The following is a 27,211-nucleotide window of genomic DNA, read 5'->3' as shown; positions in this document are numbered from 1 at the left end:
AAAAAGTGGATCTGGGGTGAATTAAGGGGGGTCGAAAAGAAAAAGGTTTTGGATGGATGAAGATAAGAGATGGTGGTGAACAGCTGTTTTAAAGACCTGGAGGGAGGAGAGGGATTGAAGAGAGTGAGGGAGTTTGTTCCAGAGGTGGGAAAAAAGGGGAATGAAAGAGTGAAGGTGAGCAGAGAGTCTTGATTTTGGCAGTTTCACCAGAAGAGCAAGAGGGTTTCTGGCAGCTCTTGTGCGTCTTGCAGGAATATTTGGGTGACAGAGCACAGACAGAGCTGGGGGAGCTAGGGCGGAGAAGAGTCGGTAGAAGACTGAGAGACCACCAACCTTCCTGCGCTGAGTGAGTGAAAGGCCCTCAGAATCAGCTTCATCGCGGGAGATTCCAATGATTCTGAAAGCTTTGGTTTCAACAGCGTGAAGCCGAGCTAGGTGTGAGGCAGGAGCACCGGCCCAGAGGGGGGAACAGTATTCCATTGAGCTGCGGATGAAAGCCTTGTATGTGGTGAGGAGCTCAGGTGTGCCAAGGAAGGACTTCGCACGACGGAGGATGCCCAGACGGCGACTGGCTTTGGAAGCCAGCTTGGAAATGTGGTTTTCCCAGGAAAGATCATGGCAGATAGTGAGACCCAAAAGCTTGAGTGACAGAACTTCTTTGAGAGGATTGTTGAGAAAGTAGATGAGAGGGTTTTCCAGTCGGTCTTTCCAGAGAGACATAGTAAGAGTGTGAGATTTGTCAGGATTGAAAGACATGTTCCAGTTGTTTGACCAGTTTGTGATTTTGTTCAGGTCTGGAGAGAGCGAAGAGGCTGCTGCCGATCTGATGGTTGAAATATGGAGCGACAGAGAATGGAGTCATCAGCAAAAAGATAGAGAGGATTATCAAGAGAGTCAGAGAGATCATTGATGAAGACCAGAAAAAGCACAGGGCCCAGAACACTGCCTTGAGGAACTCCAGCCTGGACAGGAAGAGGAGATGAGACAAACCCATTCAGGGCCACACGTTGACTACGACTAGAGAGGAAGTCTGTGAGCAACTCTTCAACTAAAGTATCAAACAAGCCCGGCTGCGCCACTGTGAGACTTTCGGTCTTGTTTTTATAGTGATATGCTGTGTAAGAGCTTTTACCTACGCAGGTGTTCGAACAGACTAATCGCTAAAAATCCCGTCAGAAGAATTTAATGTGTGGACGACGATGTTAAAAGCCATTGTGAGTGTGAATGATTTTCTGGGTGAGAATCATCCAGTTTAATGGTAAACCTGTTTGTATTTCATCTCAGATGTACGGGTGGCTTTTGCTTGGACTTTGCAGCATTTTTATCTTTGGAGTAATGTGTGTTAAAGGTAAGTGCAGTATACCTTGATTACAGTAGATCACCTTTCCAGTTTCCCCACCATGTGTGTGCTCTTCCTGTTTCCCCACCATGTGTGTGCTCTTCCTGTTTCCCCACCATGTGTGTGCTCTTCCTGTTTCCCCACCATGTGTGTGCTCTTCCTGTTTCCCCACCATGTGTGTGCTCTTCCTGTTTCCCCACCATATGTGTGCTCTTCCTGTTTTCCCACCATGTGTGTGCTCTTCCTGTCTCCCCACCATGTGTGTGCTCTTCCTGTTTTCCCACCACCATGTGTGTGCTCTTCCTGTTTCCCCACAATGTGTGTGTTCTTCTTGTTTCCAGTTACACCATGTGTGTGCTCTTCCTGTTTCCGGTTTCCCCACCACCATGTGTGTCCTCTTCCTGTCCTGTTTCCGGTTTCCCCACCACCATGAGTGTCCTCTTCCTGTCCTGTTTCCGGTTTCCAAACCATGTGTGTGCTCTTCCTGCTGCGCATTCCTTTTTCTCATCACATTTTACTCTTCATTTTCAAGTTCATCTTTTCCTGGCTCGGTTTGTGCCGTTAGGCCCAGATAATTTGTACCTAATGTTTTTAATGTCGAGTTGTGTCTGTATTCACTTGTAGCAATTTGGACTTCTCCTTGAATTACAACACTCCCTGTAGGAGCAGGTTCTGCGCATCATGGAGTGCACACAAGAAGCGCAGGCCATTCCACAAATTAGACATTTATTATAGCGAGACTTTAATAAGCTTTAGAAAATCGTGGGAAACCGAGCAATAAACAAGCGAGTTCTTGAGCGTCGCCATCTTCTTCTTATCGTGTCCACGGACAGTCTACACATGGCCGAGCCAAAACTGGACACATCTTTGCGCCTTCTTGTTGAATTCAGCAAGATCTGCAACAGTGCAGGGTTCCTCTAGCGATGGACATTGCAGGAGATGTTGCATGGTCTGTGGCTCAGTTCCACATTCGCAAGTTGTCTGGCTGGTTGTATATCCCCATTTGTTTAGTGACACCTTTGAACGACCTACACCAGCCCTAAGTCTGTTAAGGCACTTCCGTGTTGTCCAGTTGCAATAATTAGCTCCTGTGGGAAGGCTTTCAGCAGGTAGAATTTCCATCGCTGGGGTTTGTTCGAGTCTGGCAAGCCTGTCTTTCCACAAAGCGATGCAGGCTTCAGATGGGGTTGATTGTAATGAAACGACACTGTTCATGAAGCTCTTCCTTGACTTTCGGCGGCTGAGTATAGATGTTTGACCAGGCAGAGAGTGCTTCTCATCTGATGTTTCATGGAGTCGCTCTTTCTTGCTGGCTACCGTTCTTCTTATATCAGGGGGAGCTATAGGCTACCCACCAAGGTATTCCATCGCCATATATTACATCTATAAAGCGTCGCCATGATGCTTCAGCACTTACCTCATGATGCTCATGTGGTTCCAGGTTCAAATCCTACATTGTTGTGTTCATTTGTCCATCGTCAGGAAGGTCCAGTGATGTCTTCCAATGTCCTTCTTCGTCACCGTGCTTGATTCATGACGACCTTCAAAACATGTCCGCCATTCTGCTGAAGTCTAGCTGGTAAAGCCTCTTTACACACTCCGTTAAGTTCCTTAAATCAAGAAAAAACGTTGTTACAAAATGGTGGAAACTTTTGATGGAAGGTGGTGGGGAGGGGGGGGGGGGGGGGTTGGAATAATCCTACCAGAACATCTTCTCCAAGACCTTTCCGGTGAAGCCATCAGCTAGGTCATTCCCAAGAGCGGAGGCTGAGAGATGTCGCAAATCAGAAGAGAACATCGCTTGGCCCATGTGGTCTCTTTCTCTACCAATGCAACATGATTATGATGCTGATGATGATTATTATGAAGATGATCATGATGATGATGATGATGATGATGATGACGATGATGATGATGATGATGATGATGATGATGATGATGATCAAGCGACCCACATAGTGACTGTGGCACCAGCTTACCACCATTGTGAGTATGTCCCAAACACATGAAGACATTCCATTGTGTAATACCTGAAGGGATTGACTGGCGAACCAATTTTGACCTAATTGTATCGAAGGTGCTTTCAATGGAGCCACACAAAGGTGTAAAGGTATTACTCATGTCTCCTAATGTTTTACCGCTTTTTAAAAAACTCTACATGTAAAAGTCACTCCATGAGGCTAAGGTAGAAAAAGGTTCCACAACCCACTGAGGTTTAAATCTTTCATTGTACATAAATCTATAAAATCCACGATCTACAATGACCTTACTTTATTAGTCTCACCAAAGGAGAGGATATTGAATTTGGATCAGTGTTCAGTGATTTGGATCAGTATTTGTTTGTCCACACAGAATGTGATAATGGAAGCCACAAACGCCACCTAATGGTAGCCAGTATTACACTCTATTTTCAACCGACTACGTCTATAAAGTATGTACAATTTTAATGTGAGTGTCTATAAAGTATGTACAATCATGATGTGAGTACATCAATAAAGTATGTACAATTATGATGTGAGTACATCTATAAAGTATGTACAATTATGATATGAGTACATCTATAAAGTATGTACAATTATGATGTGAGTACATCTATAAAGTATGTACAATTATAATGTGAGTACATCTATAAAGTATGTACAATTATGATGTGAGTACATCTATAAAGTATGTACAATTATGATGTGAGTACATCTATAAAGTATGTACAATTATGATGTGAGTACATCTATAAAGTATGTACAATTATAATGTGAGTGTCTATAAAGTATGTACAATTATAATGTGAGTGTCTATAAAGTATGTACAATTATAATGTGAGTGTCTATAAAGTATGTACAATTATGATGTGAGTGTCTATAAAGTATGTACAATTATGATGTGAGTACGTCTATAAAGTATATAGAATTAGAATGTGAGTACGTCTATAAAGTATGTAGAATTAGAATGTGAGTACGTCTATAAAGTATGTACAATTATGATGTGAGTACTTCTATAAAGTATGTAGAATTAGAATGTGAGTACGTCTATAAAGTATGTAGAATTAGAATGTGAGTAGTATCTATAAAGTATGTAGAATTAGAATGTGAGTACGTCTATAAAGTATGTAGAATTAGAATGTGAGTACGTCTATAAAGTATGTAGAATTAGAATGTGAGTAGTATCTATAAAGTATGTAGAATTAGAATGTGAGTAGTATCTATAAAGTATGTAGAATTAGAATGTCAGTACGTCTATAAAGAATGTAGAATTAGAATGTGAGTAGTATCTATAAAGTATGTAGAATTAGAATGTGAGTACGTCTATAAAGTATGTACAATTATGATGTGAGTACTTCTATAAAGTATGTAGAATTAGAACGTGAGTACGTCTATAAAGTATGTAGAATTAGAATGTGAGTACGTCTATAAAGTATGTACAATTATGATGTGAGTATGTCTATAAAGTATGCAGAATTAGAATGTGAGTACGTCTATAAAGTATGTACAATTATGATGTGAGTACGTCTATAAAGTATGTAGAATTAGAATGTGAGTACGTCTATAAAGTATGTACAATTAGAATGTGAGTATGTCTATAAAATATGTAGAATTAGAATGTCAGTACGTCTATAAAGTATGTAGAATTAGAATGTGAGTAGTATCTATAAAGTATGTTGAATTAGAATGTGAGTACGTCTATAAAGTATGTACAATTATGATGTGAGTACTTCTATAAAGTATGTAGAATTAGAACGTGAGTACGTCTATAAAGTATGTAGAATTAGAATGTGAGTACGTCTATAAAGTATGTACAATTATGATGTGAGTACGTCTATAAAGTATGCAGAATTAGAATGTGAGTACGTCTATAAAGTATATACAATTATGATGTGAGTACGTCTATAAAGTATGTAGAATTAGAATGTGAGTACGTCTATAAAGTATGTACAATTAGAATGTGAGTATGTCTATAAAGTATGTAGAATTAGAATGTGAGTATGTCTATAAAGTATGTAGAATTAGAATGTGAGTACTTCTATAAAGTATGTAGAATTAGAATGTGAGTATGTCTATAAAGTATGTAGAATTAGAATGTGAGTATGTCTATAAAGTATGTAGAATTAGAATGTGAGTATGTCTATAAAGTATGTAGAATTAGAATGTGAGTACTTCTATAAAGTATGTAGAATTAGAATGTGAGTACTTCTATAAAGTATGTAGAATTAGAATGTGAGTACTTCTATAAAGTATGTAGAATTAGAATGTGAGTACTTCTATAAAGTATGTAGAATTAGAATGTGAGTACTTCTATAAAGTATGTACAATTAGAATGTGAGTACGTCTATAAAGTATGTAGAATTAGAATGTGAGTACGTCTATAAAGTATGTAGAATTAGAATGTGAGTACGTCTATAAAGTATGTACAAGTAGAATGTGAGTACGTCTATAAAGTATGTAGAATTAGAATGTGAGTACTTCTATAAAGTATGTAGAATTAGAATGTGAGTATGTCCATAAAGTATTGTTACCTTTGTGGGGGTAGGTGATGGAATTCCATCGTGGAAATAGAACTGTGTAGGGTGGCATGCACCGTGGATGCATACGAGCCAATCTCGATGTATTTACAGTGCATTCAGAAAGTATTCAGACCCCTTCACTTTTTTCACATTTTGTTATGTTGCAGCCTTATGGTGAAATTGTTTAAATTCATTTTTCCCCTCATCAATCTACACTCGATTCCCCATAATGACAAAGAGAAAACAGGATTTTAGAAAGTTTTGCAAATTTATTAAAAAGAAAAAACTGAAATATCACATTGACATAAGTATTCCTACCCTCCGCTGTGACACTTGAAATTTATCTCAGGTGCCTCCCATTTCTCTTGATCATCTTTGAGATATTTCTACACCTTGATTGGAGTCCATCTGTGGTAAATTCAATTGACTGGACATGATTTGGAAAGGTACACACCTGTCTATATAAGGTCTCACAGCCGACTGCATATCAGAGCAAAAACCAAGCCATGAGGTCGAAGGAACTGCCTGCAGAGCTCAGAGACAGGATTGTGTCGAGGCACAGATCTGGGGAAGCCTACAAAAAAAATTCTGCTGCATTGAAGGTTCCCAAGAGCACAGTGGCGTCCATAATTCTTAAATGGAAGAAGTTTGGAACAACCAGGACTCTTCCTAGAGCTGGCCGCCCGTCCAAACTGAGCAATCGGGGGAGAAGGGCCTTGGTAAGAGAGGTGACCAAGAACCCGATGGTCACTCTGGCTGAGCTCCGGAGATCCTGTGTGGAGATGGGAGAAACTTCCAGAAGGACAACCATCACTGCAACACTCCACCGATCTGGGCTTTATGGCAGAGTGGCCAGACGGAAGCCTCTCCTCAGTGAAAGACACATGAAAGCCCACAGAATCTTGTTTCTCACAGTCTGAGACTCCTTTAGGTGCTTTTTTGCAAACTCCAAGCGGGCTTTCATGTGTCTTTCATGCCACTAGGTTTGATGGTTTTGGAGTTAAGGAGGACACACACACGCACACACACACACACACACACACACACACACATACACACACACACCCTTTTATTATTATCGATTATTCAATAATTCTGTGCAATCAGAATGAAAGGTCAGGGGTGTGCGCCATCACCAATCAGCTAGTAGAGCGTTCGCCAAGTAGCTTAAGCATTCAAGCAAGCACCCCAATAAAAGGGTTGATAAGGAACGGTTGGCTTGGCGAGCGATAAGTAGCTGATTGGTGTTGGGACACTCCTGATGTTTACTCAATTTAACAGTTATCATGACGTTCTTACGGTAATTGCGCTGATTTTATGAAACACTTCCTACTATAATGTCAAACAGATGTTTACGAGCAGGTATGTTTTTGGTATGTAATAGTTATAAACACCATGTGACCCATTAACCACCAAACGAACCACACAGCCTGCAGGTCCCCACGTGGTTACCTGCAGGATGTTTACCGACACCAGTACCGCGCGCACGAGAGGTCTCTGTTCGACCACACCTCGGAGCACCACGCGCGTGCCCTCGCTGCCAGCAACGTGAAGCGCTTCTTCGGTTACCTGGCCGTGGCACCACCAAAACCACCACCAACAGCACAGGCTTCGAGGGGCCTATGCGTACCAGGAGCCGTGATCGGTTCAGGGCCGGTGGATGTCCCCGAGCTTGGACTCATCCCCGGGGAACAGTTTGAGGTCGTGTCGGGCCTAATGGGTCGCTGTTCCAGGCCGTGGGCTGATCGGTACTACAGCGAACTTCACTACTGGGCTGAAAATTCGTGCTCCTTGGGGAAATGATCCAAGATGGTTCATTAGCAGCCGGGAAGGTGTATTTTATGAAATATTATACCATGTGAACTGCAGCCTTCTTCCGAAAGGAGAAACATTGTTCAATCTCCATGGTGATGCCATCTGAACACATGAACCATAATACCCTATTCATGTCGGACAGCAACGTGCAGAGGCAGCACCCTGACTTTTCCTTTTGAGCTATTTCGTCTGATTTTGATTCCCGACCCAACAATAAACTTTTGAATTGGTGCTTTCCAGGGATGGACTTTGAATCACAAAATGCGCCTTCCCTCGGAGGGACGTTTGGCTTGGTCTCCCATCTGCTGGCATTAGTTAATGGATGTTACATATCCCACAATGCCTTTGGTGAAGACGAGGTGTGAAATCCCCAGCAATGAACAATTCAAAATGCCTGCTCTAACCTTCAAGGGAGCACTTGCGTAACCAACAAAGGGCACTGCCGAACCTGCAACAGGGTACTTGCCAAACCTGCAACAGGGTACTTGCCAAACCTGCAGGGGGCACTTTCCTCACCTGCACGGAGCTAACCTGCAGGGGGCACTTTCATCACCTGCACGGAGCTAACCTGCAGGGGGCGCTTTCTTCACCTGCACAGAGCTAACCTGCAGGGGGCACTTTCCTCACCTGCAGGGAGGCATTACATAACCTGTAGGGACACTTTCCAACCTGTGCATCCAGGGAACACTTTCTTCACCTGCAGGGAGCACTTTGCTCACCTGCAGGGAGTACTTTCCTCACCTGCAGGGAGTACTTTCCTCACCTGCACTCCCGGCAGGGGCACTTTCCTCACCTACAAGGGGGCATTGTCTAACCTGCAGGGGGCACCTGCACAACCGACAGTGGGGGGGGGGGGGGGGGGGGGTATTGTCTAACCGACATGGGGGCACTTTCCCAACCTACAGGGGGCACTGTCTAGCCTGCAATGGGGTACTTGCCTAACCTGCAGGGGGAACTTTCCTCACCTGCAGGGAGCACTTGCCCAACCCACAGGGGGCACTACCTCGCCTGCGCATCCAGGGGCAATTTCCTTGCCTGCAGGGGGACATTGTCAAACCTAAAGAGGAAAAGGCCTCTACACATCCACATCACTGCAGCAAAGATACCAACCTGCATGCTGTAGGCTACAAATGGATTACCCTATTAATCTATTAAATTACTAACATTTGGACTTTCTTACTTGATTCCATTGTTCCAGTTCACAATCCAACTTGACATCTGCATCCCTTATAATAAAGATCCCACCATTGTCGAAGGAAGTGGTTCAGTTTGCCATGTTGAATATGAAATAGTCGAAGTCGAGAAACGAACGAAACCTATTCAAAGTACCCTTTAGAACCCTCCAGAATTACCATTTAGAACCCTCTGAAATTACCCTTTATAATATTTTATAATCACCCTTTAGAACCCTTTGGAATTAAAGATGGTGGACAATAGAGGTTCTTCTTCTTCATTATTGACGGACGGACATAGACAAATATTGTAGCGGCCTCACCGCCTAAAAATTACACATTTCACACAATAGCAATGTTTGTGCAGCATTGTTGTGGCAAAAACATTTGATGGTTGTGAAAATTTTATTTGAAAAATAAATAAATCTGTTTGACCTTTCTCTAATGGACCCCTTCCCCAGGGGTGATTAAATGAACATCTCTGCTGAATGTTTGTGTTGTTCGAATATTGAGATAAAAATCGTTGCATGGGGATGTTGCATTGTCTTTGGATACCTGCTGAGTTCAGTTGTCGTGGTGGTGGAGTTGATGGTGGTGTTGTCATCCTCTCGTCTTTTGGGGTGACAAGGCCATACAACGGAATAACAGAAGACGGGATTATTAAGAGGTGCAAGGAGAACTCGATATCTGTGATCTCAAAGTGATCACAAACCAGGGGAGGCTTACCTTTGGTGATTTGCCCGTGACTTACCCATGGCCCGCAATCCAACGATGGCCAGATGTTGTTCAAACCAAGAAATATGTCGTGCCATCAAACAAACAAGAAAACAAACAAACAAGAAAACAATAAACGTGTCGTGGACAGCATGATACTTGCGAAATCCCTTAAATAAGTTGTTGGCCTTTGGCCTATGTTGACCTCAAAAATAATTGGTGGTTGAATTCAGTGATCTGATATGCAAATGCTCTTCAAATTTCAAGTCATTCAGATGAAAATTAACGATATGTCCACCTTTATTACCAGGTGTTGTACAAGACATGATTAATGAGTGGTCGTGTTGGTTGAAAATCCCACAGACGGTAATCCCTGTTTAATGGAGTATTAAGTGATGTAAAGATTCGAATGTGAAGAATAATAAAGTGTATTGAGTCAAACAGGTACATGATAAACGGTAGCAAGTCGAACAGGTACATGATAAACGGTAGCGAGTCAAACAGGTACATGATAAACGGTAGCGAGTTGAACAGGTACATGATAAACGGTAGCGAGTCGAACAGGTACATGATAAACGGTAGCGAGTCGAACAGGTACATGATAAACGGTAGCGAGTCGAACAGGTACATGATAAACGGTAGCGAGTCAAACAGGTACATGATAAACGGTAGCGAGTCGAACAGGTACATGATAAACGGTAGCGAGTCGAACAGGTACATGATAAAACGGTAGCGAGTCAAACAGGTACATGGTAAACGGTAGCGAGTCGAACAGGTACATGATAAACGGTAGCGATTCGAACAGGTACATGATAAATGGTAGCGAGTCGAACAGGTACATGATAACAGCAGCGAGTCAAACAGGTACATGATAAACTATGTTATGACTTGGCCATTGGGTAAAGAGCTCAGTGCACAGCCTATTGCTCTGGAGGTCCTAATTGACGTATTCGGGAGGTCAATACGTTCCTCGTTTGTGGGTCTTGCTGTTTAAGCAACCAGATATGACCGAGCGAAATTATCCGAATGCTAACACAACCTTGCAACCCCCCACTCTTGGATACACAGAATGCAAATGTACGGCAATCCACCAATGCAATGCAAGTTCAAAAATGAATGCAGATCCTTCACTCAGGATAAACCAAAACACAGCATATATGACCAAGCAATACAAAAAAACAATAGGAAAATTATACGGACATGTGGAGGTAAAGAAATAAGTAATTAAATAAGGACAGACAAGTGCTGGCACAAGACAAACACGACAATCAAACGCTCCAACAGATATCCCTATCTAATCCCAAGGAGGGGGGAAAGGGAAGCAAAATAACAAAATAATATTTGCCAGGTTATAAAGGAGAAAAAAAGATAGTAATGGAAAGAGAATGAGGCAGAAGGGAATTTAAGTCTGTTTGAGATGACTCCCAGCGGTCTTGTCTCAGCTGCAGGCTCCAAAGATGGCACTTCCCCCACCTTACCCCCTCTCTCTCGGGTCGTGTCCTCATCCTCCATGAACTAATCGATCAGCACAACTGTTCCAACACCAGGAATCAGCATCTTGCCTCAGATTGGTGAAGACGACACTTGCCGAGCACTACATGCTTCTGCGTTCTTCCGTTTTGCTATCCGACGCCACATGTACCATGCCGCCATAGGCCTTCTACCTCACCAGTTCTGCACCGGTCCTTCCCACGAAGATGGTGCCCCCAATTGGCAGCCCTCGGGAGGGATCACTGAACTTCTCCACGGGCCCTCACAGGCCGCATTCCTCATTGCAAAAGCGGACACTCATTCTTACCTTTTCCTCTCGCCGGCAAGCCTGCCTTTCTCTTTGGCCACACGCCTCTTCTTCCTCACTCTCCGCCCCTTCTTTTTCAAGCCACGCACTCCGTTTTCACCCATGCGATTATGTAGAGACCTCGAAGAGGGAAAGAAGGTAGATAAGGAAGGTCTTTTAACAGAAGAACAAAAATAAAATTGTAAGAAAAGAAAAAGGAGCTATTCTGGTTCCCCAGCCGACCCAGCAGTCATCTGAGATACACTTCGAGTGTATCTTCCTTATTGAGCAATCCTTGCACAATATTATTGAACAAAATAAACCCAGTGAGCATAACAACGGTAGCAAGTCGAACAGGTATTTGTTCCTGAAATTTTTCCATTGATCCAACTTGTTTTATACTTCACAGGAACATATATGTTTAAGCCATGTCGCAATCCTGGAAGTAATTATTTGTGCTTCGCTTGTGAAATGGGGGAAAACACATGGACGAGCAAAGGAACATGACAATGGGCAAGGAATGCCGTGTTTGTGACCCAGGTAAACTATTCTACTCCGTTTACATTTACACTTAATTACTCAAAGTATAAGCTCAAACAAAACTAAGTATGAAATATCAGGGAAATAAAATACTTTAAATGGTGATTGATCCACCACGGAGAGAAGAGGTGACGTTTCAGGTATTGCTCTCCGACAAAGCAGGTATGGCCTGAAACGTCAGCTGCTCTTCTCTTCATGGCGGATCAATCACCATTTAAGATATTTTGTTTTTTCTCTGTAAATCACCAGAATAAACTTCCCCAAGAAGTGGTTGAGGCCATAAAACAACCTCGATAATGTCTGGTCTATGTTTAGATTCTAGATCCCGAGTTCTTAGCCCATGTGTAGATAAAGGTTACCACAGTATTTCTTACACACCGGGATATTACAGGATACCTATGACCTACTTTCCCATAAACTGATATGTAATGTGATGTAAAAACACGGAATTAATCTTCCCATATGTACAATGAATAAATAAACAAGTCAGGAGACGACGATGGTTCACGAGCGAGCGGTATTCAATGACAAAGGACAGACGACAACAGAAACAGGCCCGGAAATGTCAAAACGAAGGTTACTGACCTTGAAATGAGTTAGAAAATAACGTATCATCAGTTATGAGGTTAGTTAGCTACACAATACCGAAAATTCGGTGAAAAATGAAACGAAAAAAAAAAATGAAAAATCGAGCTCTGTGGGGCTAGACACATGACATTGGCCTAACCAAATATCGAAACTCCTGTCAGATTCCACCAAATCCCTCGGAGAAGATGGAGCTTGAACACGATTACCCCCTAAAAAGATCTTTTTCTGGAGTGGCTCCGCCCACAATGGGTGCAATACGCCCACTCCAGGCAGGACACAACTAGATCATGATATCAACCTCCCACCCAAGTTTCATCAAGATCGGATGATATCATCGGGTAATTATGCTGCGGACAGACAGACACACACACAGACAGACGCACACACATGACGAATATAGTGGTCACTTGATAACTCGTGAACCAATAAATCAACGAGATGGTATTCATGGAATACTTACCCTGCACAGTCAACTTCTTGCGAGCCACCTCTTCTGTTTTTGAACATTTTTTTTGTTTGATCCAATATGGCTGCCAGACCACGTGAGCGATGAAATCATAAATTTCTATTCTCTAATATAATTGTTGCATCGATCACGCTCAATACATTTCAAACTGACCAGACGAAGCGTTGTCCCTGTCGAATTATGACGTCATAATTATGGCACCAATGACGTCATCGTTAACAACACCTATTCCGCATATGGAATTCTTTACAATGAGCCATGTTTCAATTTTTTCCATGCAGCGGTTTTGGAGACATGGAGGTGACACATTTTTCCAAGATGGCGCCTGTAACGTGACCTATGACGTCATGATTATCATTAAAATATTCTAAAGGTGGAGGCGCTTCTATGGTGAAAATTTTGTTTCCATCAGACCAACAGTTGCTGAAAAAAATGTAATAATGATCGGATGGATGTGTTGTATTTGTCGAATTATGACGTCATAACAAAGGCACCGATGACATCATCATTAACAAATCTTATTCCCCTTGGGGAGTAGTTGACAATGAGCCAGGTCTCAATTTTTTCCATGGAATGGTTTCAGAGATAAAGAGGTGCGAAGTTTTTCCAAGATGGCGTCTCTACCACGTGACCTATGACGTCATAATATTCACAAATATTCCACAGGAGGAGGCCCTCGTATGGTGAAATTTTCATGTCAATCGGACCAACGGTTGCCGAGAAAATGATTTTTTTAAATGCAGACACGGCACATGGCACACACAGCACACCACACAGCACACCTCATAGCACACAGCATACCACACGGCACACAGCACATCACACGGCACACCACACGGCATACAGCACCCCACACAGCACACCACACAGCATACCACACAGCACACCTCATAGCACACAGCATACCACACGGCACACAGCACATCACACGGCACACCACACGGTATACAGCACCCCACACAGCACACCACACAGCATACCACACAGCACACCACACGGCACACAGCACACCACACGGCACACCACACAGCATACCACACAGCACACCACACGGCACACAGCACACCACACGGCACACAGCATACCCCACAGCACACCACACGGCACACAGCATACCCCACAGCACACCACACAGCACACGGCGGCACACAGCACACCACAAAGCACACGGCACACAGCACACCACAAAGCACACGGCACAGAGCACACGGCACACAGCACACGGCACACAGCACACCACAAAGCACACGGCACACAACACAGCACAGCACACCACACGGCACAGGGCACACAACACACAACACACAGCACACAGCACACAGCACAGCACACCACACGGCAGGGTAATATCTCAGTTTTGCAGCTTATGGCCTCTTGCGCCACAGGAGCCACAATAGTGCAGCGGCATAGCAAACCAATTGTGCATTTTGTGATGGAAGCACCAAATTTGGCAGAATGATAGAATATTATATGGAGAACATTTTCAGATATGGAACCACTTTGGAATTCACCCCAATGTGGCCGCCATATTGGATTTCAAAATGGCGGCTTAAAAATCTTTAATTACAAATATTTCTGGTTCTATACCAGCTACAGCCTTGATTTTAGTGTCTGGATGTACAAACTTGAGGTCAAGGAATTGAATGGTTCTACTTAGAAGTTGATTTACTGACGCCATATTGGATTCCAAGATGGCGGCTTCCGAAAATCTGCTGACCGATATCTCTGGTTCTATGCCAGCTAGATACTTGATTCTGGTGTCTAGATGTACATTTCTGAGGTCAATGAATTGAATGGTTGTATTGAAATATGTTTTAATGCACATAAGCAACTGATAATCCCATATTACGTACATTGTATACACACGTTCAGCAAGAGAACTAGCGAGCGTATTGCATCAAGTCATGCCAAGTGTCACAGTTCCAACTCAATGTGAGCAGTCACCATCACAGGCACACAGTGCTGTGCATTTCAGAGCCGCTTTCTTGCACTTGCATCTCCCACTGCAACCGTTTTCGCACCCACAACAGATGAGTTCATAGCAGGATTTGGCAGCTTCTGGTAGTGTTGTCCACAGAGGATCGAACTGTCCGTCATTGTCCACCCACCCCCAGTCGCATGGTGATGGGAGATAGCAGTGTGGGACAAGAGACTGTCCCCAACAATGTCCACCCTGGTAAGTTGCTCTCTTCACGTGTTGTACTAGGGCGGCCTGTGTTGGAGGTATTGCTTCAATGGATCGAGATTTCTTTGCAAAGAGTTTCTTTCTTGCCAGATTCACCTCAGAACATGTGCATGTGCGGTCGTACAGAAGCACTACGTATCTCTCCAGGGTTGCCAGTGTATCCTCAGAGATCTCACTTGGTGCAGATGCCAGGTCCAGGAATGCATTGGTCACTTCTGGAAAAGTTTCCCATACTGCCCATGCTGTTTTCTTGCCACGACCTGCAAAGCTCGAGACGGTATCACACCCTGTGATTGCATGGAAGATTGGCAGTGCCTTGGCTTTGTCTGGTCCCAGGGTAGCAGACAGCTCGTGTGCTGCTATGTAGCGGAAGTTCTTTCCGGTTCCAAGCGCTAACCAGAGTTCGTCCACTACCTCATTAAGCTCCTGGGCCATCCACACAGCGAGAACCACCACATCTGTGTCCACGGTGCGGATGAGTACTCTGCGGTGTCCAGATTTCATAGCAGCTGCTGCGTGGAGCATCATGCACGTGTCTGCTTCCTCGTGATTGCACGGGGCCAAAGCGGCTGTGTCTGCACATGGTGGTACAGCAATGACCTGTTGGTGTAAGCATGAACAATACCGTGATGTAAATTAAATGTGAATTCCTTTGGTGTAGGTGGTCACGAATAAAACCTGACATGAATCTGCATAACATTTATTAATTTATTTCAGTACATTATTTCAAGTACATAAATACAGGGCAATTATTATTATTATTATTATTATTATTGTTATTTACTTGGCATCAAACACATGAAATCATACAATATGACATTGCACATATAACAGTAGCCTGTTCATGTACACTCCCCCAAGATGCCAGGAAAGAAAAAAGCAATTCAAGAACACTATGGCCAATAGGCCTTTCTTAACAATTTGAGGGAGTGTACCGTGGACAGCTAAAGATTATATATACAATACAAAATATTATTCCGAATAGATAATACAAATCGGGATTATATAATCAAAATTAAATTCTATGAAAAGAATACACATATGTGGGTAAGAATTTACTCTACAACAGCATAAATCAATAATACATTGTATAATATGTACTGAAACCACAGAAGATTGTACACACACTCTCAAACACACAAGCAGGCACGCACCCACTCTCACCACCCAGACACATACACACACTTTCACTAACACACACTAACATACATCATGCACATTACCTGTTCACCGTCAGTAGCAATCAGCTGTTTGTCTGGCACATCGATGGACTCCGATGTCACTGACCTGCTTAGACAGAAAGCTGAAGAGTTCCTCCTTGTTCTCGTCGACACGGAGGAAACTGTGCCAGTTGCCTGGTAGGAGGGCAGAGCCAGTGACACGTCTGCGTATTCCCTTGCCTCTGTTGGTCCTTGCAGTTGCCTTCAGGCTGCCTGACTTTGCATAGCGGTCCCACACTAGATCGAGACGAGATCGATGTTGAAGCTGTGACATAATGTATGGAACGAATACTTTTGTGGCATAGTCAAGAAATGTTTTGGTCTGGCCTGGGCTCAGCATTTGAACTATTACAGCTCCATCGAGGATCACAGAAGATACTTGTGGTGGGTCCGACTTTGTTTCGACAAGCTGTTCTAAGGGCTGCAACAAGTCAGCTTTGGAACCAAAGCGGAGCTGTCCATTTTGCGAGAGTGCTGGCGGATGTGCGCTGCTCTCATGTTTGAAGAACTGCTCGAGACCCCCATCTCTGGTTTGGCATGCGTTCTCTGGTCTGGTTCTGGGTTTAGCTCATTGATCGCTGCTTTCACGACACCCATGGCATGGCGGATCATTGGCACTGAGTGGGCTTGGTCATGGAAGAGGGGAAGCAAGGCAGTGGGTGTGACTGTGATACTAGTATCCTTGGCCGATTGGTTCTCTGCGTGATGTGCAGCCCAAGAAATGTTTCCTGGATTCTGTGTGTCACCACTGTCACATGCATCCTTCACAGTCTGGAGCCACCTCTTCTCTTTATCCAGTTCAGCTTGTGCAGGATTCCTCTGCAGCGACGCCTGGGTTCCAGCTGGTACAGGGTGGCTTTTGGCAAGTGAACTAACTGGTTGTACATCTGTGTAATACCGTGGAAGGTCCTCCACAGTCTTGACATTTGAGACACCCCCGATGATGACAATACCTCGGTCTGTGCCTTGATTGTCATAGTCTGGATGTTGTATCAATGAAATACCAGTTCCGTGGAAGGAGTCGTGTGCTGTCGTGGAACTGGGATTGTGGTCTATATTATCCACAGCTGATGTGGTGAACACTCCACCGCGGAGCTTTGGGGGACAGACCACCTTCTCCGCCCGAAAGCGCTGACAGACCCCGTTCCCCAGCTCTGCAGAGATCCGTAGCACTCTATCATAGGCAATGCTGATCCCTAGTCCAGATAATGTGTCAACCAGTTCCCTCTTTCTCGTATGGGCTTGAAGCATCAAGCCAAGATATATTGGCAAAGGAGTCTCTTGACTAATGCTGTGTCGTACGTCTGTGCCTGCACCTCTCCTCTCATGCTTCACACTGTTGTATTTGAGAAGTTGAGCTATTGTCACAGACGCCGATGCCGATGACTGACATGCCTGATCTTTGATGCCTGCGCCCTCTAAAATCATGGAGACCATTGTCAGCAGCAGTTGTGGCACAGACTCTTCTTGACATTTGTTTGAGAAGGACCCATTGAAAGGCTGAGATGACTGGAACATATCCTTCCTTATAATCCCTGCAGCTCGTGCCAGGTGCACAACATCACTGTCAATATCATGTTGACATGCCTTGGCTAATGCACTGCCAATGTCTTCCTGAAACACCAGCAGGACATCTCTTCCCTGCCTGTGCTCCTGCAGATCAGGGAAGTGTGCCAGGATACGCTCCTTGAGTCTGGTTGTATGGACTCGTGTTTCCAGCACAACTCCGATCTGTTCCATTCTCATTGTGTAGAGCTTGGTGAGGTCTGCCATCTTGAATACAGGAGCAGTGTCTTCTTCTTTAGCAGTTTCCTCTATGTACGTTACCAGTTCAGCAAGGACTATTGCTGAAATGACATCTACCGTGCTCTGGCTTTGCTCAGCAAGCTTTTTTGCTGCCCTCACGCGGTTGTATAGGGATGTCAAACATTTCTTATGGTACTTGGCCTCTCTTGCGACCATGTCCCCAGCACTCAGTTGGGCTAACAAAGTGGTATCCTGAAGAAACTCTGCAGCCTTGCGAACGTGTTTATCTAGTTCCAATGTCGCTGCTTGATGAAACTCCAAACCAAGCTCTTGCTGGCAGAAGAAGCACAAATTGTCGCATATGCTATCAACACAAGCTGCCTGAGACCTAGTAAGCTTGTACTTATCTGTGATTGTACTGGGGATAGGGCTTCCCTCTGGATGACTTCTCTTCTGTACCCGCTGTAGCTTGGTAGTGTTATATTTCACCCTGCATGACTTGTGCCACTTGGCTTGGTGGGCAGCTAGAGTGGCAGCTATCCCTTGGCCTTCATCCAGTCGTTGCAAGTCCACGTCTTGTGGCAGCTTGCCTAGTTTATTGAATGCTGATAGATTGTCTTCAAGTGTCTTGTATCCAGCACCTGCATCAGTTCTTTTCGTGACAGCAGGACACTGTAGGGACTCTCCTATATCAACTTGACACAGAACACAGAGTTCCCAGTCCAGTGGCGTCTTTGGCGTTGAAGTTACATGCTTGGTAACATGAACTAACTTGAACTGCTTCGACATGATTGAAACCTGGATGGAGCAAACAAACAAAAAAGTCGTTTAATTAGGGGTTAATCAACGGACCAGCATGTTTTATCTACAGGACAATACACGACCCCCCCTGAAATTTGACACCAAATGACCTCTTTTAGGGGTATTTTTGGCCGAAATTTTCAAATTTTTCACTCCCCAGACCCCTAGATGTTCCCTTGAGCTCAGAATCGCCGCTGTAATGTGTCTACTGATGTTAGAAAAGATATAGGGTGAATGGGGCAATAATTGTGCCTGTAGGATTTGTTTCCGCCACCCCCCCTAAGGGTTACAGATTTTTAAAGCCGCCATTTTGAAATCCAATATGGCGGCGACCTTGGGTGAATTTCAAAGTGGTTCCATATCTGAAAATGTTCTAAATATAACATTCTATCATTGTGCCAAATTTGGTGCTTCCATCACAAAATGCACAATTCTTCTTAAATTTTTGCTATGCCCGCTGCACTACAACATCCAAGGATGTCCAGGTATGCTGTACAAGTGTTTTTTTATTCCTGCTTAAAATCACTCAGCTTCGCCGCTTTGCGCCTTTGGTGGACGGAGGGAGGGGTTTCACGTGATTGGTCCGGAGGAAATGGTGGGTGTGGTTTCTGGCTTCCTGTGCTTGGCACCTGCGCGCCAGGAGTCACCATCTAAGGATGTCCAGGTGTGCTGTGCAAGTGTTTTTTTATTCCTGCTTAAAATGACTCAGCTGAGGCCGCTTTGCGCCATTGGTGGACGGAGGGAGGGGTTTCACGTGATTGGTCCGGAGGAAATGGGGCGTGTGGTGTGGCGCCCCATTGATATCCAGGTGTGTACAGTGTACACGTGTTCGGACCGTGATCGACAATTCACGGAGCTTTTCGTCGGGTCTTGTTGTATCACGATCTATAAAAGGTAATTTATTACATGAATAGGAAACCTGTGATGGAGTTTATAACAATTTACATGAGATCATCTCATGTTTAACTCTGGATTATGTCCACCTTTATTAATATTACCAGGTGTTGTACAAATCGTGATGAATTGTTGATTGTGTCGGTTGAGAATCCCACGGACGGTAATTCATATTTTTTGGAGTATGAAGGAATGTGAGGATTCCAATGTGAACAATGATAAACGGGAGAGAGTCGAACAGGTACGTGATGAAGGGCAGCGAGTCGAACAGGTACGTGATGAAGGGTAGCGAGTCGAACAGGTACGTGATGAAGGGTAGCGAGTCGAACAGGTACGTGATGAAGGGTAGCGAATCGAACAGGTACGTGATAAAGGGTAACAAGTCGAACAGGTACGCGGCTCCATTTCTAAGAACAAGCTTGGGTTTTAATCTCCATCTTGGAAAATGACAGAACTCGGTCTTGATCATAAACTGTCCGGAGACAGTTTAATATATATTGTATTTATACTTTATCAAATAAGCCTGGTGTTGGCTTAGCGGTTCGGGTGCCGGCTTGGGATCCTAGGATCCTGAGTTCGAATCCCGGTCGATCGCTAATTTAACACCAGGGGGGTTGACTCAGCCTGTCATCCTTCCGAGGTCGGCAAATTGAGTACCAGCTTGCTGGGATGAATGATCCCGGTGTGTACCCTGGCTTAGAATAGGTACACCGTATCCCTGCGCATTGCAAGAGGCGACCAAAGGTTAACATCAGGAAGGGCATCCGGCCATAAAAACATTGCCTCAAACAGGAGCAAGGCTACCCCCCTCTCCAGCGGGGAAAATGGCCTTAAAACGATCATTCATTCATTCATTCATTCATACTTTATCAAATAAACACCTTTCTAACATTCGTAACAACTGCTCAGCTCAAATCCGTCCTTTAAATTTTGAAATTCGGTTCACGTGAAGAGATTGGAGAGAGGATCACCTGAGAATTGTAATTAAATAAATGAACCGAGAAAAAAATGGCGACATTGAGGAGAGGTGTTTGACGGCATTTCAGCAGACCACCAGATGTGGGCAGAGTTCACACACAAAACGTCATTACATTCACAACAGATTTCAGCCTCAGGGAAACTTCCGTGCACATTTTGTTACCTCCATGTTTGGTAACTCTGCTCAGGTGTTTGTGTGTAATTTATAACGAATAATGATCACGTTTTTTCACCTTTTATACAAATAGTAAATTATCATTGTAACTATAACTGGTTTATCTTTTCCTTTTCGCAATTAACGTCGAGAGAAAACAAAAATATTCTTCATTTAGGAAGGTGAAGGTCGAACTCGGACATTTTACCTTTTGAAAAAGTCGCTAATGCTGTTGAACACGAAACTAAAAGAGAGGAAAATGTTCAGGTACCAAGCAGCTAGGTAGCGCTTACCAAGCCAGCCGTTCCTTATCAGTTTTTAATGGAGTGCTTGCTCGAATGTTTAAACCACGTGGGAAGAACTCCACAAGAAACTTGGTAAATAAACACACCTGATGGTGTTGAGGTCCGACCCAAGATCTACTATAGTCTATATATCCCAAGGAGGAAAGACCGATGCTGCCGCTCCCAGAGGAAACAGGTGTACCAATCAAATATGAATATAACAAACTTTATTACATATTCCTTAATCATTCACAGAATGACCAGCCGAGGGGTGTACATGTCTGCTGCAGGTAAGGTGATTAACCAATGTGTGTGCCGTCCCTCAGGTGGACATTAAACTGGACATCCCGCCGCACACTCACCTATAACCTGTCTAGCCTGGGTTTGAATCAAGACCCAGCTATAAACTGCCCGCCTGGTGTTTCACAGGTACGGTGATAAATCAAGGTGTGTGCCGTCCCTCGGTTGATCTTTTCACCGATGTTGGCCTAAAAAGTAATTGTAGGTTTAATTTCGTCACCTGATATGCAAATCCTGTTCAAATTTCAACTCAATCGGATGAAAATTGATAGTTTTAGGAATTCGACAAAGTTTTTGACCTTTGGCCTATGTTGACCTTTTGACCTCAAAATAAATACGCTCTTTCTTATGACCAACTCTACCGTTTAATGTTTAAAAGTATGACCTGTAGACGATTGACCTGCAGACAAACAGACAGACAGAATAACGCACACGACCCACCAGTATTCATGAAAAATCTGAGTTTCTCAGGTAACAAACAGGCACAGGGGAGAACATAACCTTGATCCTCTCAGTTGTGGAGGTAACCAGAACAGCACTTGGTAGAGCGCATACCTGAGCCACGCTGGAGTGTTTACATTTTGTATCTCACTGATGGGACAGATCCGCATTTGGACCTTGAAACCCAAATCTAATCGGCTCATTCTTGTCACCTGCCCAACTCAACCATCAGGTTTTGTCTGATGCATCCACAACCTTTTACGATATCGTGATAATATAATCGGCCCCATCTCTCAATGATGCAAAATTAAAAAAGATGATCGTATCCAGATGCAGATATTCACCGAAATCCAATCAATTCATCCTTGTCACACACCCCACCTGTTTATCAAATTTAGTCTGATTCCATCTATAACTTTGTGATATCCTGCTCAGACCAGACAGACAGACAGACAAACAGACGGGTGAAAACAGCCTCTGTCCAAATTAGGGGACAGAGGTAAAAATCCAAAAATTATCTGATCCGGATATTCACCAAAATGGAATCAATTCATCCTTGTCACATACCTCACCTGTCCACCAAAGTTCATCCCAATCCATCTGTAACTGAGGTATCCTGCTATGTATCGTTTTTGGCCCCATCCCTCAATGATGAAGAATCACTGTAAAAGTATTATAAAATTCTCGTATCCTCATCCGGGTCTTCACCAAAATGTAATCAATTCGTCTCTGACATACACCCAACCTGTCCACCAACTTTTGTCCGAATCTGTCAATTACTGTTTGAGATATCATCCTCGCAGACAGACAGACAGACGGACATCAGACAAAGACAGGGGACAAAACATAACCTCCGTCCACCTTCTATCACAGAGTTACCAAAAAGGCTGGAATTTGGCCATTTTTATTTCCTTTTTGCTCACACATTAATCCGGGGACGAGACTTACTCAGCGGACATCGTATCTCACTCTCGACATTGATCAGCCTGTTTATGGCTTTGGTTTTGATCACTACTAAGGTTGAGACCCTACCAGTACCAAACTAGTTTTGTCTGTCTCTGTAGTGTGTAGTGTGCTTCTTCCTCTCCCAAATTCCTTCACTCACTTCAAATGTCACCACAACTGACTGCTCGTGGAAAGGCCGAAAGCCTCAATTCATTGTTTACTTCCAAATCTTGTGCCCAAAACCCTCATTCCCTGTAAGCACCTGATGTAGGTGCCCCCAACTGCTCCTAGCCTTTTGCACATGAGAAGGTGGGTAACTAAGTTTCTGGCAACGCTTGACTGATTCTGTAACTGGACCGGATGGCATCAGTACACATGTCTGAAAAAACAGTTATGCTTCTCCTGCATATCCTCTTTCTCCTCTATCCACCATAAAATTTATCCTCCGTCACCTTCCATCTGCTTGGAGTTCAGACAAAGGCCGGGGTTCCACAATGGTAAAAGGTGGCGAGAAATCGATTTTTGTGACCATGATAAAAAAATACTCAAATTTTGGATATGTTGTAGCTCAATAGTTGCCGAATCTTTAATGACCTGTTATTACTTCGACGATCCGGCAGTATTTTTTGTACAGCACTTTGAACACGGCTGTTGGGGTCAAAAAGCACGTTTTTGGAATTTTGGCCATTTTTGCGAATTTGCTGTTCCGTAATTTCAACTCTTACCTTTATGTATATTCAGAACACAGAACCAAGAACTTAGTTCCTTCTGGTCGATGAAGTTTCATGACTGATATGATTAGTGGCTCAGGTATTGGTAATGAAAATAGGTGATTTTCTTTAATTGGTCTCATGTTTCATTGCATTCTAGCAGAATTAACAAAGCTGACACTCCACTGCAGGAGCGCTGTAGAGAAACACTTGGGAGGTTTTCCTGTTGTGTTGCAGAGGTGGGGAGGCGTTGCAGGGCCTGGGGGAAGTGGAGCGGCTGCAGTTGGTCTTTGTGGGTAGGTGGAAAGGTGCTGCGACGTGAGGGGTAGGAGGACCTGCGGGGAGTCTGGGAGGAACTGAGCGAGGTGTTAGGGGGCACTGGGGAGCAGAGGTGGATTAAGATTTTCTTTGGGGGGATCCTGGTTTAGGATTTAGACAAAAAATATTTTGGCCCAAAACATCCCCCCCAAAAAACATGAATGCATCAACACATCAGACTCTATTCAATGTTTCACCAAGTTAAGTTAATAAAATACACACAAAATTAACAGGTTAGTTTTGCCAAACATATTTATGTTTGCCTCGGCATCGTAGCAATGCTCCTGGTTGTGGTGGGAGAGGGTATTATGAGTGATGCTTTAGAACCTTCAATTGTATCACGAGTAAGAGAACTCCCTCCATGTTATATTCACACTCGCTCAGCCAAGGTTGCTTTAGACTCCACTGCAAAAAATTGGACGAATTCCCATGGTTCATTGCGTTTTTGCACCTTGACACAAAGAAATTCCATGAGAAGGTGGCCAAATCTTGGTGACTGAACACATCCCAGCAATTGCAGAGGTGTGCTCAGTTGCCAAGGTTTTTTTTTTTTTTTTTTGCACAGAGGAGGCTTATGGAAGAGCTAAAGGTTTGTGGAGTGCTCGACAAATGGCTTAAGCACTCGAGCAACCACTCCAATGAAATAATTGTTGATAAGGAATGTCTGGCTTGGCAAGCAATACCAAGCTGCTTGGTCATGGAACACACCCCACATGTGCTGGACCCAGGACCCTTTTCTGGTTCTGCCGTTTTTGTCATGAAAAAGTTAATTTTTAGGTGATTTTCCACCCCTTTTCACCTTTTGTTGAGCTATTTTTAGTTTTTCAGCACCACTGGGTGGTGGTTTTGTACCTTGCCACAGGTGCTTGGACACACTTCTGATTTTTAAAAAAAATTGCAAAATTCTACCGTGCGCATGGGTTATTGGGTTAGTCCATTTACTCATGAGGGTTTGTTTTGTGATTGCACAATAGATTACAACTAGTGTGGATTTGCTAAACAATATTGATATGTTTTAACATTAGGAATTATACAAAAAGTATATTGTGATTATTGTTGCATTTGTATAAATTAAACGTAGTTATTGTTCCACTCTCTTTCTCTGCTAATACTAACCTCACCCCCTCGATTTGTAAAAGTCCTGTCGAGTTGAAGATCAGATGAAAACGTTTTTTAATGGATTCATTACGTGACAGTTCTTTCTTTCCTTGAGATGGAGGATTCCCTTTTTGCAATGTTTATCTCCTCTCACATGTTGTTATGTTTGTCGGCAAAGTGATCAGAACCCACTTTCGGTCATGTGTAGATCAGATCTCGAAAGATCAGAACCCATCTTTGGTCATGTGGGGCCCCTCGTTATATCAGGGCCCCATGTGATTACCTGGGTTGCATGACTCGCACACTGCCTTTTCCGGGGCCCACATTGAGCTTGGGGATCCCTGGGCCCGGGCTCCACACGCCTGTGCTTTCGTTAATCTGCCACTGCTGGGGAGGAGCTGCAGAGCATTGGTTCGGAAGCACTGAGGCAGAGGTGGGGAGCTGGAGGAGGTGCTGTGGACATATGGGGGAGGGAGAGGGTTGCTGTGGTACTACAGAGGTGAGGAGGCCCTGTGAGGAACTGGGGAGAGTGGGATGGCTGATCAACTCAGGGGTCTTCTGCTGAACATTTACACGGACGTACACGACACACCGAATTGCTAATTGATAGCCTACAGACCAGAACACCTGCTGCAAAACACTGGGGCATGAGACATTGTGTTCAAAAGGGTTAAAACAAGTCTAAACTATCCACAAACAAGTACCATGGAGCAAATCTCCCATCTTTCATTGTGGTTCTTTTGTTCAAGTTTGTAAACCGAGATTCCACATGGAAGGTCAAACTACAGTTTCATCAACCCTGAAAGATCCTCAATCATCGAGGTCCTGCTACGTACAGACTCTGTGATGGGAAAGTGTGGAATGCAATTCACCTCACACAAGCAATGCAGACCACAACTAGTCTTGCTTCTGAAAGTCTAACAGGTTTTGATGATTATATTGTATGCAACCCTGTCCACAAAATGCCCCCACAAGCTTTTTTTTTACCCCAGTTGTTCTTCATGGAACCAGACATTGTCGAGCTCCTGTGTGGGCCAAGGACTTTGGCAGCTTTATCATGTTGTTTTTTTCATGACTAGTTGATGTCAATATACATTAAATAGTTTTAATTATATTCATAAAAGGGGAATTGGAGTATTGTGAGGTGACCTGAATACTAATGATGCATAAAAATTGGGGGTGGACACAGGAAATGGAAATGATGTAAGGGATGAAGGAAACTCGTCATTAGAGATGAAGCCTTGAACTGAAAATTTTGCAGTCACGTGATCATTTGCTTGTTCCCCAGCATACAAACATTGAAAAATGAGTGAACCAAACTGAGAAGAATCTTTCACCAATGAAACCGTTTCATTCTGGAAGCCATGTTGGATCTCCTGTGGTGGCTTCTTCTAATTACCTTCATCACGGTACGTTTCATTTACAGTTCCACCATTCTCCATAGATACACAAAAAGCCATATTGTTCCAAGCTTTTAACTGTCTATTTTTTATGTCCATGTTCTGTTCTGACAATTTTGCAATTGTCAAGAGAGTATGTGATATTGGTATTTTGCCTTCATCGTGACGAATTGGATAACAGGTGCACTGTGGGAAGAAGGAAAGCTCATTTTGTCTGTTATCTCACCTCCTTAACTGTCTAACTGGGGATGAATGTAACAATTAAGGTTCAAGTAATTTACATGTACATGCTGTATTTGGTGTAACATGTGTACATGTGTTGCACACTGGTGGTAGTTAATTATGTATGTAATATATGTTCAGGGAATGACTTGTGCTGGACATGCTTGTTCATTTGTGTGCATAGTTTCGATAGACTGGATTTATTTGTTCCAACTTGGAAGCAGTTTTGATATTGTTACGTTTGTGGGGGTAGATGATGGAATCCTATCGAAAAGATAGGATCGTATTGGCAAAGCATGGACCATGGACACGTTGGAGGCATCTCGATGTATTTAAGTAGGGAAATTGGAGCTTAAGGTTGTTTATGTGTCTTCACATGGGGAGTGAAGCTGTGTTAATGAGATATCGATTAAGGTTAGTTTTCCCCAGTATGTGATTGCCTCCTGTGATTTTTTCCCTACGTTTTTTTTTTTTACAACTACAACAAGGCCGGCCATAATAACCTCCCTTACAACAACAATAACAACAACCGTCCCCTGCAAGCAGGCATAGCGGTTCGGCAACTGAACACCGCCTCCAAAAGATCGGAACCGGCAGGCCACGCCC

The 27,211-nt window shown here is 43.6% G+C and overlaps 3 protein-coding genes and 1 long non-coding RNA gene across 6 annotated transcripts in view; 2 read left to right on the top strand and 2 right to left on the bottom strand.

Annotated features, from left to right (window-relative positions):
• The window catches only part of LOC137422722 (calcium homeostasis modulator protein 2-like), a 41,543-nt gene extending 33,065 nt beyond the window's left edge, over positions 1–8,478 (top strand). The window contains exons 4-5 of the mRNA XM_078772854.1: positions 1,228–1,348; positions 7,267–8,478. Coding sequence (XP_078628980.1) covers positions 1,228–1,348; positions 7,267–7,640 — 495 coding nt within the window. The 3' untranslated portion in view covers positions 7,641–8,478. The remainder of the gene's footprint in view (positions 1–1,227; positions 1,349–7,266) is intronic.
• Positions 1–27,211, bottom strand: part of LOC137422652 (uncharacterized) — a 1,758,619-nt gene that overhangs the window by 1,243,336 nt on the left and 488,072 nt on the right. The window lies entirely within an intron of this gene.
• LOC144890970 (uncharacterized) lies at positions 11,413–25,998 on the bottom strand. The gene is made up of 5 exons (XM_078772853.1): positions 25,971–25,998; positions 25,267–25,405; positions 16,318–16,381; positions 15,082–15,694; positions 11,413–11,489 (listed from the first exon to the last, which is right to left on the bottom strand). The coding sequence occupies exons 1-5, from the start codon at positions 25,996–25,998 to the stop codon at positions 11,413–11,415; spliced, it is 921 nt and encodes a 306-aa protein (XP_078628979.1).
• LOC144888193 (tumor necrosis factor receptor superfamily member 6-like) overlaps positions 19,658–27,211 on the top strand; it is a 47,706-nt gene continuing 40,152 nt past the window's right edge. The window contains exons 1-3 of one of the 3 annotated variants that reach the window (XM_078773142.1): positions 19,658–19,755; positions 21,498–21,600; positions 26,272–26,392. In XM_078773142.1, coding sequence (XP_078629268.1) covers positions 26,323–26,392 — 70 coding nt within the window. In that variant the 5' untranslated portion in view covers positions 19,658–19,755; positions 21,498–21,600; positions 26,272–26,322. Of the gene's footprint in view, positions 19,756–21,251; positions 21,601–25,820; positions 26,393–27,211 lie in introns of those variants that run through there. The other 2 variants (XM_078773140.1, XM_078773141.1) reach the window with 2 other exon arrangements.

The sequence above is a fragment of the Myxine glutinosa genome, chromosome 2, assembly GCF_964187855.1.
Source record: "Myxine glutinosa chromosome 2, kmMyxGlut1.1, whole genome shotgun sequence".
NCBI classification, from domain to species: domain Eukaryota; kingdom Metazoa; phylum Chordata; class Myxini; order Myxiniformes; family Myxinidae; genus Myxine; species Myxine glutinosa.
Note: the sequence above shows the minus strand (reverse complement) of the source record. Positions and strands in the feature narration are given on the sequence as shown.

Excerpts from the sequence above, each read along its gene's own strand:
- LOC144890970 (XM_078772853.1), bottom strand. The coding sequence starts at position 25,998 with ATGTCTGGTTCCATGAAGAACAACTGGG. Across the intron at positions 16,382-25,266 it reads GTGCGAGTCATGCAACCCAG|GTCAGTGACATCGGAGTCCA; the intron begins GTAATCACATGG and ends CTGTCTAAGCAG. Across the intron at positions 15,695-16,317 it reads TTGCTACTGACGGTGAACAG|GTCATTGCTGTACCACCATG; the intron begins GTAATGTGCATG and ends TTACACCAACAG.